The following is an 11997-nucleotide window of genomic DNA, read 5'->3' as shown; positions in this document are numbered from 1 at the left end:
CTACAGTCTCTTATTTCTCTCTCTACAGTCTAATAATACATAGGTACCTACTTACCATGCTACCTAATCATGCTTGTTTTGCATTAAGTTTATCTGTCTTCAGTATAGTAACACGTAGGTAACACAACAGCACATATTTGAGATAACGTATATCGAACGATTGATGATTGTCTCGCACTGGTTGTTTTATAACATATTATACAAGCAATTTAGAATGTATTCATCAACAATAAAATATCAAACACATTATGGATAAACGCAGAACACTTTAATAGAAATGAGTTTAACCTATAAATCATGTACGTCAGGCTGGCCCGGCCCCATGGAATTTAATAATGAGATTGTTATCAATCCAATGTACCCGGGTATACTAATATATGTAACACCTTCATTTTCAATGTAACTCTTTTTAAAAGAAATTACGTGCACTTCTTAGTGGCCGGGCCAGCCTGACGTTTTCAGCCCGGCCACCTTGTTTCCCACTAATCTACAAAAAATACTGGCAATATTGTGCTACAGATGAAATGTACCCTATAATTTATGCATATGTAACACAAAATCGAATCCTAAAATGCAATAGCATACGAAATATTAGCGGTTGCAGGTGGCCGGGCTGAAATTATTTCGTTAATATAAAACAGTAAAACTGCAACACCTACCAAAAACTAATACCAGTACATAATGAGATATAGAGATATAGAATACATGTAACGCTTTCATTTTAAATTATAATACATATTTAGAAAGAATAATCACTTGAAATTATATTTCAGCCCGGCCACCTAAAAGCGGTAATATTCCCTAAAATCTTATGCCAATTTGTACTGTAAAACCTGATACAGCTATGAAATGAAAGTTACATTCGTTTCGTTTTAGTCGTATACCTTTAAGCCTTCTGTTTGACTAGATTATCAAAATCTGAGAAACTTGCCGAAGAGTGACTATCATTTATTAACTAATTTCAGGACATTTGGTTTGTTGAGTGAAACAAAATTGGTAATTGTCATATTTTTTTAATAATCATTTTTGAAATTAGTTAGACAACATTTGTACTTATATTAATTAGGTACTATAACAATTGTTAATTATAAATAATGTAAAAAAAGGTTACACATTGATAATAACACAGTTATCAAAAAATTATAGTAATATCAATATTACCTTAACATCGAACATTCATTCATTCAGAATATTAGAAGATAATTTTTGGTTAAATACTTATTATACCTTGGTAAAAAATCACAGATTTTCATAATGATTTTTACATCAACTTTGAATTTAAAGTTTTGAAAACTTTCAATTAAAATTATGCTAATATAATTATTACAACAATTCTTAAATAAAGAGAGAACCATAGTTCTTTCAGTGGCAGCTAATGGAAATATAGCTATGTAGTATATATAATTTAACATAATATTAAAATCACAGCTAAAAATCACAATATTGATATTACTATAATTTTTTGATAACTGTGTTATTATCAATGTGTAACCTTTTTTTACATTATTTATAATTAACAATTGTTATAGTACCTAATTAATATAAGTACAAATGTTGTCTAACTAATTTCAAAAATGATTATTAAAAAAATATGACAATTACCAATTTTGTTTCACTCAACAAACCAAATGTCCTGAAATTAGTTAATAAATGATAGTCACTCTTCGGCAAGTTTCTCAGATTTTGATAATCTAGTCAAACAGAGGGCTTAAAGGTATACGACTAAAACGAAACGAATGTAACTTTCATTTCATAGCTGTATCAGGTTTTACAGTACAAATTGGCATAAGATTTTAGGGAATATTACCGCTTTTAGGTGGCCGGGCTGAAATATAATTTCAAGTGATTATTCTTTCTAAATATGTATTATAATTTAAAATGAAAGCGTTACATGTATTCTATATCTCTATATCTCATTATGTACTGGTATTAGTTTTTGGTAGGTGTTGCAGTTTTACTGTTTTATATTAACGAAATAATTTCAGCCCGGCCACCTGCAACCGCTAATATTTCGTATGCTATTGCATTTTAGGATTCGATTTTGTGTTACATATGCATAAATTATAGGGTACATTTCATCTGTAGCACAATATTGCCAGTATTTTTTGTAGATTAGTGGGAAACAAGGTGGCCGGGCTGAAAACGTCAGGCTGGCCCGGCCACTAAGAAGTGCACGTAATTTCTTTTAAAAAGAGTTACATTGAAAATGAAGGTGTTACATATATTAGTATACCCGGGTACATTGGATTGATAACAATCTCATTATTAAATTCCATGGGGCCGGGCCAGCCTGACGTACATTATAAATCTGACAAAATGAAAATTTACTCGAATAGAAACATGCAAAACAATTACTCTTTAATACACTGATACGTTCACAGTTATGCACAAACATTTAATAAGGAATAATGTTGTAATAAACACAAATATTCTAATTTGTTATAGAGCGCGCGAAAAAACAGTAAACAAACATAACCTAATGTCAAACTGGTGAACAATGTTGGACTCATACTTATATTTCGCCATCTCGCTCTTGCACGCGGCTCGCGCCGCGACAGAAACATGCGTAAGATCATGTGTCCGCCGCGGCGCGGCGGCGCGAGCGCTGTAGCGCGAGGCAACCCGCTCTTCCTCCGGCTTGCTCGCCACTATGCAGCGCGGTGTAAAGCGCGATCCAAAAGGTCGTAAGCGACATCGCCGCCATAGTTTTTATTGTACGCGATTCCCGATCAGCGCCTACGGTTTATTTCATTATTATTACTTCACGTTGCGTTTTAGCGGAGCGTAATTTTTGAAGGGTAGGCGTTTTCGTACTGTTTCGATTAGATTATTGATTCTAGTTAAAGATTTCGCTTTAAATATTGTTTATTATTAATTAATTGTGTATTATTAGGCAATAGTAAACAATTAATTTAACACTAATATTTAGTCTGTCCAGAAAGGGAAGCCGGTAGGAATCGAGTTGTATGGAGCCTTCGCCACTGCCATCTACGATTTTGATTTAGATTCAAGTTAAATTTCATCACCTTTATTACTTGTATACACGACTTCACTACGCAATTGATGCCGTATAACTATTTTGTTAGCAATTTCGACATAGATATTTGTTGATTTGCAATATAATTCAAATAGTAGATACGTCGATATAGAATAATGCGATGATGAAAAAACGCCATCTGTGAACAAAATAATGAAACTTGATGGTATGATGAATTGGTTTCAACGCCATCTACCGACAGCGTGCTTGAAACCATCATTACAATCGCCATATCACGAGTAAATAGAATAGCCATATCACGAGTTACTGCATTTAAAATCAGTATTTATTTTTATTTATTACACATATTGATGTCAATTTAAAATCTAGATGTAATGATTACTTAACCAGGGGTTCCCCTTTCCTCTACCGTAGACCATAGAATATTAACCACCTACCATAGACACATTGAGATGGAACATTGATATTTATTCTGAAACTAGCAAAATCATTAATTTGCGATTAATTGTTTGTTTTTACAAATAATATTGTTCAAAGAGAGTATGTAAGACTAAGAGAACTATTTGCTATATAATATTTTATATATGAACCCTATCTATTAGGTGACTAAGTACATAATAATTATGTACTTAGGTACAACACTTAGTATAGAAAAGACATGATTTTTGTCTATTCACGTCTTGATTTTCATAAATCACTAATAAACATAAATTAATTTAGGGTTGATTTTCTATTTGAAGATAATTATATTAAAAGAGTCTATACGCCGTGATTTTCTTATAAAGTAAGCGTATTTGACAATGAGGAAATCGACCCTAAAATAAAATAGTCATTTTGTAACCAAATTACATATTATATTGATATTTTTTATCCGCACTCGATTTGACAAGACTAATGCTGAACGTAAATGAAACCCAGTTTGAAAAAAATATAGTTAAAATTTAAAAATATGTTTACTAATAAAAGTAAGCTCTGATGGAGGATGTACAGTCAAATATTAAATGATTAAATGGGTCTTGTATGCGATGAAAACTTTTAAGTCTGCCCTTGACAGCGGCTGTTGTAACTCGGTCGAAACGTCTGGTATTAAATGAAGTAAATAGCTATTTAATATTATGTGTACAATCTGCGATAGTTGCTGTTACACAGTGTTTTGTCTTCTTCACTCGTATATGATTTCAAAATTAAATGAAAGTGACACTCTTTTATTTGTAAGACGGTATTTATAAAGTTCATTATTACGACTTCGATTTGATCGACGATATATTTATGAGTCTCTACTTTTTGATAATTTATATTTGATCACTACATATATAAATATTATAAAACGTTCGTGTACAATACGCACAATCTATCTCGACCGGCTTGAAGTTAGCAGCAGTAGTTGAGCAAGTGTCATTTTAATGGAACCAAATGATGACGTTACAGGCGTTACCCGCGCAAATGTTCCTAACTTCAAGCCGGTCTATATAGATTGCGCGTGCTGTTTCTTAGTTAGTAGGTATATCAATGTATAACATTGTTAGGGTATCATAGGGACGGCCGATGAACTGGGGCCAGTTTCATGAACTAGGGCCAGTTTCACGATCAATAAATCTCTGATACAATACTATAATATAACACGACACAAATTAGATTTAGTTGTTGAAAAAATAGACAATGTAGTTTCGTTACGTCATTTTACTAGATTTCAGAACGTACTTGAATATTGCATTTAGTACTTAAAACATTCCGAACGAAAAATACAGTAGTACTCATTACAATGATAGAAACTCGAATGGATTATTGTCCCTAAGCGCAAGAGGTGCCTAAATGTGTCTCGTGATTTTTTTACTAATTGTACTAGTTTTATAGTATTTTTAAATTATTGCATTTATAGTCATTAGGTATTATATTTTTTTAAAACTGTCCCCTTACTTTGCAAGGGTATTCTCTCCAAAGTGGGAAGGATTAGTCCTTGATTCCACCATGCTGACAAAGTGCGGGTTGGGGACTTTTGCATGCTCTTAAATAATGTACTAAACAACTTTTAGGCATGTAAGGTTTCATCACGATGTTTTCCTTTACCGTTAGAGCAAGTGATAGTTATTTTTAACACACATAACTGTGAAAAGTTATTAGTATGTGTATATTTAGAGTATACACTGGGGCTAATTAAAGTCCAAATTAGATATAAAAAACTTTATATTGCAAAAATATTCCGTGTTACAGTGTGACCGATATGGTAGTTCGTATTGGAGTGACAGTTCAAAATAAATTAGCTGAAGAACAATGTAGTGCGCAAGCGCCTATTAAAAGTTTAATAGCAATCACTGGATTGACGTGTTTAAAACTTTCGACGACGTGAGGCGTTAGCCGCAACATATTCCCGGCCCTTGAAAGGTTCCTTTCAAGCCTGTAGTTCGTCAGCGGTGGGCAGCGGGCATAGACGAGTGAACGGACGGCGAACGCAACCTCGCTGAGTTTTGACTTCCGCGACTCGTGCTGCTCCATCTGGTCCAGGGAACAGTCGTAGAACTCGACCTAGGCGCCAGCTTAATGGAGGAGTGTTATCTTCCGCCAGCAGTACCATGTCACCAACGTTGAGCTTAGCATTGTCCTTGCGCCACTTCGTTCGCTGCTGCAGCTCCGATAAATATTCCTTTTGCCACCTCTGCCAGAAATGCTGCCTTATGGTTTCAAGGCGCTTATATCTGTTGCGATTGTTGTTGTCTTTTTCTCCCAAGGCTGGTAAAGGCAGCGCGTTTAGCGGCCGGCCTATGATGAAGTGCCCTGGGGACAAGGAGAGGAGGTCATTGGGACTGGATGACAAAGGACACAAGGGACGGCTATTAAGAATCGCCTCCACTTGTGCAAACAACGTAATAATTTCCTCAAATGTTAAATTACTATTGCCGATAACGCGTTTGATGTGGTATTTAGCCGATTTAACGCCGGCCTCCCAAATGCCGCCGAAGTGAGGAGCGTAAGCAGGTATAAAATTGAACTTAATACCCTGCTGACTTGCAAAATTAGATATTGGTTCAGTGTTTTGTTTAATAAAATCTCCTATCTCCTTCGCGGCAGCAACAAAATTGCGACCATTGTCACAAAATATTTCTAATGGTTTTCCTCTACGTGCAATAAACCTTCTAAGAGTCATCACAAATGCATCTTTACTTAAATCACTAACTGCCTCCAAATGAATACATTTATAACGTAAACACACAAAAATACACATATAACACTTAATTAAACGACTTCCACGACCTTTACGATTAAGGATAGAAAAAGGTCCAGCAAAATCTAAACCCACGGATATGAATGGATAATCTGGGTTTACTCGCTGTGAAGGTAAGTCACCCATTTTCGGGCAAAGTGTTTTGCCACTTAATCGCCTACATCGCACGCATTTGTTAGCTGTCCGCCTAGCAAGATATTTGCCATTGACAGGCCAAACTGTTTCCCTTACTGTTGCTAACAACAACTGCGGACCTGCATGCAAGTTTACTAGATGCTCTTTTTCAAAATACAATTTTGCTAATTTATGCGCAGCGTGTAAAAGTATTGGATGCCTTTTTTCAAAACTACAGGCGGATGCATTTATGCGTCCACCAACACGAATTAAATTATCTTCATCCACAAACGGAGATAATGACAATATTTTACTTCGAGCAGGTAGCTGTTTACCTTTTGTAAGTAAATCATATTCATTAGGAAATGACTCACGCTGAGCGATAACGCATAATGAATGAAACGATTCCAACAACTCGTCAGCTGTTAGAATGCCTATACGTTTGTTAACTGGATGTTTTGTATTATAAATAAACCTCCGGCAATATGCAACTACATTCCGAAGTTTATTGAAAGATGCGAAATTATCAAAATTAATTACGGTATTGTTATTATTATTATCTATTGATGTGAATGCCTTTACTTCGGGTAAGTCATTTACCTTGCATTCTTTTAGCAGTGGCCATTTAGATTCATCCTGACTTAGGAAACTAGGACCTGACCACCATAATTCCTTTGATAACAAACTTTTTGCATCCATACCCCTAGATATCAAATCTGCAGGGTTCAGTGCAGTGGGTACATAACGCCACGATGATGCATTAGTTAGTTCAACTATTTCGCAGACACGATTTGCCACGAACATTTTTAATTTGGTTGGATCATTGTTTATCCAACTCAAAACAACACTAGAATCACACCAGTGCACCAATTTTCCCGGGTTGTACCGTAGCGAATCTAAAACAGATTTACAAAGTTTTGCGGCCATTAGTGCAGCACATAATTCCAAACGTGGTATTGTACTTGGCTTTATATGCGATACCTTTGACTTAGCGCATAATAGTTTGATGGTGGTGTCGCCATTACGATTTACTGATTTTAAGTAAATACATGCGCCATATGCACATTGTGACGCGTCACTAAACGCGTCACTCTATGAATTCAGGCTTATCACATAGCACTAATCTAGGAATCTGAAATGAATGTAAATATTTTAAATTATCAGTAAAATTTAGCCATTCGTCTCTCAAATCACTACTAACTGGATCATCCCAATCTAATTTTTGTTGCCACATTTTTTGTAACATGATTTTAGGTTGAATGATGACCGGACTCAAGATTCCTAGAGGGTCAAAAATTTTAAAAGAATTTGACATGACAAATCGTTTTGTGACTGTCGCTTGTTTATCAAGCGAAAAGCCTTTAATTGGGAAAAATAATGTATCACTGGTTGGTCTCCATCCTAAACCAAGAGTACTTGATGATTCACTAATAGTTAAGTTACCTTGATTTAAGTTTATGTTTTCAAAAATAGATGGATTATTACTTTTATATTTTCTCAAATTAAAACAGCCCTTTCTTAGAGCTTCAGAAACGCCTCTTTGGATGTAGCGTAAATCCTGATCATTATCTGCGCCCGTTATCAAATCATCGACGTAAAAATCTTTTTGTATTACGCGTTTGATGACGTCATCATTATGTTCGTCGCCTAGTTGCCATAGGCAACGAGTGCTTAAATAGCTAGCGCTTGCGGTACCATAGGTGAGAGTATTTAAGTCGTACGCTGTAATAGGTTGTGATTCACCCTCACGCCATAGAATACGCTGTAGACAACGATCGTTTTCAGCTACTAGGACCTGACGGTACATTTTTTCAATGTCACCAGTTAAGAAGTATTTGTATTGTCTAGCACGTATTAATATAGCAAAGAGTGAGTCTTGAAGAGTCGGACCTACCATTAAAATATCGTTTAAAGCATAACCTGATGTAGAAGCTGCTGACCCATCAAAAACTACCCGTAATTTAGTCGACTCACTTTCTTGTTTCAATACCGCATGATGACATAAATAATACGATGGGCTTTGTATCTCTTTGGCTAAGGAGAGATGACCTAATTCGGAATATTCGCTTATAAATTCTGCATATTCAGATTTTAAAAGCGGATGTTTTCTAAAACGTTTTTCTAAATAATGTAACCGTCTTTTGGCTAAACTATAACTATCACCCAAGCAGTCTGGAGTGTCCTTTAGAGGTAGGTTTACACAAAATCTGCCGGTGATTTCTCTACGAGTGTGAGTGATGAAATGTTGTTCGCAAGCTTTTTCATCTTCGCTCATTACACGTTTCGTAGGAACCTCTTCTAATTCCCAGAATTTACATAATGATTTTTCAATATCATTAATATTTGAAACAATAACTTTATTGCAATAAGTATTTTTGTTGTTAAAATATGAATTTATTGGTCCGGATATTATCCAGCCCAGCTGCGAACTTATCAGCTTTGGATTTTGTGGGCCTAGGGAACGTTGCTCGTCACCTAGGATGTCCCAAAATAGATCAACGCCTATCAAGACGTCTACTGGTGCAGGCTGCCCGAATGTAGGATCAGCCAGTGCTATGTCTTTAGGTAAATTCAATAAGTTAATATTGACCGGGTACCTAGGTATTACACCGGTTAGGTCTTTTAGAACAAGACAACTGCATTTTGCATTGTATTTATGATTTAAAGATTTAATTTGTACATTACAACTTTCTGCAATGTGCGAGGAAACAGTATTTCCAATTCCTACGATTTTTAGCGAATCAATAGGTATAGATTTTAATGCAAGTTTATCCTTTAGCGATTTAGAAATAAATGATGATTGACTGCCACAATCTAGCAGCGCTCGAACTTGCTCCTTTTGCTGGGTCAACGGATTCGAGACTACAATCATCGCTGTTGATAACAGTATTTGATTTGAATTTCGTTTTGCAAAACTAGCAATGGTTTCATCATAGCTAGTTTCATCTACTGATACAAGATTAACATTAGGGCATGACGCAGGACGGTGCAGCAAACTATGATGCCTTTTATTGCACTCACGACACGGTCCCATCCGACATGATTCTACCTGATGTCCCTGTCTAAGACAGTTAAGACACAATTTGTATTTATTAACTTCTACCATTCTTTCATCTATCCCCTTTGCTTTGAAAGTAGGACAGTCATAAATTCTGTGATTATCATCACAAATAATACATAAATAACCGTTAGAACTGTTATCTTTGTGACTGTTTTTTGATTTATTAAATTTAGTATTAGAAACAGCAAATGATTTTGTAAAAGTATTTAAACTAGGACGTTTTTGGTTATTTGCTGTAGTAAGACTACTGCGCGCACCTGCTGTGTGGCATTTAGGTACATTACTTTCTTGCTTATTCCGATTTGATGACTCCAATACATCCGCACGGTCAGTCAAAAACTTATAAAACTGTTCTAACCTTGGGTCATCATCGTCAGATCGTTTAATAAATTCTTCCCATTTTGCTACAGTATCAGTGTCTAACTTTTCTGACAAAATGAAAATTAGTAGACCATCCCAATGGTCTGTGGGTTGCCCTAAACTGGTCAACGCACGCAAGTTTTTAGTGACATGATCAACTAGAAATCTTAATGACCTTTCTGATTCACGTGTAAACGGCTTAAAATGAAGTAATGATTTGAAGTGATGATTTTTTAACACTCTGTTATTATTATAACGATTACAAAGTAATTTCCATGCTTCCGAATAGTTTGCGTTTGATATCTCAAGATTTGAAACAATTCTCGCGGCGTCACCTTCTAGATAAGAAATGAGGTAATGGAACTTCTGAATTTCTGTTATACGATCATTTTTGTGTATCAAACTTTCAAAAGTGTCACGGAATTCTAACCATCGGAAATAAGAACCGTCAAACTTGGCTATTTGGATTTGAGGCAATTTTACGCTAGCTGCTTGATGATCCGAACAACAAGAATTATCATGTATTGAACTACGTCTATGTTCAGATTCAAGATTGGAAAATTTGTCCACTAAAGTTTTTGCAGTGGCAATGTTCATAATAATGTCAGTTTCGATATTTTCACGCTCATCAATTTCAGCTTCTAAATTATCTGAATTTAAAACCTCAATCTCATTCTGCAAGTCATCAACCCTTACTGACAGTGCCTCGAATTTTGCAAGCTTTAACCTTAGCTCAGTTAATTCTACAGTATCAAGCTTAGTAACTTTCGTAATGCTATTCAAATAATTCTTAAATTTAGTTATCTGTCCTTTAGCAGACGATCTTTTAACAGTCAAATCCCTAAGACGTGTTTTATCTACACTCTCGTTAGGCATTGTGAGTAAATATGTGTAAAATATTAAGTTCAATGATGTATCAAAACAAGTTTAAATGACTAATCAATTAATAACAAAGAATGGCTCACGCTCCTTAATCTCGGCGACACCTGGCTGCCGGGAACCGGTTGCGCTCGATCAGCTGATTGCAGACGGCGAGATAACGCACTCGGTTCAGCGTAGATAACAATCTGAAATTATCGGCATCAAAATAAGTATCTATTGCTAGACTAGGAAACGTTAGCGACCTTTGGACCTAAAGACGATTCTTTCAAAATTACCTAATAATGATGAGCAAATATTGGTCTAATGTTATTTTATCAATAGGTTTAATAATTATGGATCAGTTTTTCAACAAAGAAGCTAATTTATTCAAAAAAAAGAAATTAGTTAGATAATTATTTTATCTTGTAGGTAGACTGAGAATGACGATGCAATTTTCTAGAAATCTACTTAAATTACTAATTTGCACAAATGAATTTGACTGCTAAATAACTGGAAAGAATATTTATGGAATTTGGATTGAATATTAGGTGAAGACTAGGTAATTAGGAAGGACAAGGGCACTTATCTGGCTTTGCAGAAGTCCGATGCGCGATGTGATACTTTTGTGGAATCACTGCTCGCTCCAGCCTGAACTCGTAGATGATTCTGGCTGCACCTTCAGTCTTGAACTCTTCTTCAGTGTTCAATGTCTTCAATCACGTCGAAGAAACCCGCTCATCAATTCGTACGGCACGTGCTGGCTTGGTTCCTCAACAGATTTCATGCGCTGATTTCCACTATTTTGTCGTATTTTTGTTTCTTGATTGTATTTTCCCCTCATGGGCCACCAATATGTATATTTAGAGTATACACTGGGGCTAATTAAAGTCCAAATTAGATATAAAAAACTTTATATTGCAAAAATATTCCGTGTTACAGTGTGACCGATATGGTAGTTCGTATTGGAGTGACAGTTCAAAATAAATTAGCTGAAGAACAATGTAGTGCGCAAGCGCCTATTAAAAGTTTAATAGCAATCACTGGATTGACATGTTTAAAACTTTCGACGACGTGAGGCGTTAGCCGCAACAACCTTTATTACTTGTATACACGACTTCACTACGCAATTGATGCCGTATAACTATTTTGTTAGCAATTTCGACATAGATATTTGTTGATTTGCAATATAATTCAAATAGTAGATACGTCGATATAGAATAATGCGATGATGAAAAAACGCCATCTGTGAACAAAATAATGAAACTTGATGGTATGATGAATTGGTTTCAACGCCATCTACCGACAGCGTGCTTGAAACCATCATTACAATCGTTTAAATAGAATAGCCATATCACGAGTTACTGCATTTAAAATCAGTATTTA

General features: G+C 35.4%; 1 protein-coding gene across 1 annotated transcript; it reads right to left on the bottom strand.

Moving 5' to 3' along the window:
* Positions 1 to 5387: 5387 nt before the first annotated feature.
* LOC142981891 (uncharacterized) lies at positions 5388 to 6140 on the bottom strand. Its single transcript, XM_076128031.1, has one exon. The coding sequence runs from the start codon at positions 6138 to 6140 to the stop codon at positions 5388 to 5390; it is 753 nt and encodes a 250-aa protein (XP_075984146.1).
* Between the last annotated feature and the right edge of the window lie 5857 nt (positions 6141 to 11997).

Source organism: Anticarsia gemmatalis, chromosome 20 (assembly GCF_050436995.1).
Source record: "Anticarsia gemmatalis isolate Benzon Research Colony breed Stoneville strain chromosome 20, ilAntGemm2 primary, whole genome shotgun sequence".
Classification (NCBI taxonomy): domain Eukaryota; kingdom Metazoa; phylum Arthropoda; class Insecta; order Lepidoptera; family Erebidae; genus Anticarsia; species Anticarsia gemmatalis.
Note: the sequence above shows the minus strand (reverse complement) of the source record. Positions and strands in the feature narration are given on the sequence as shown.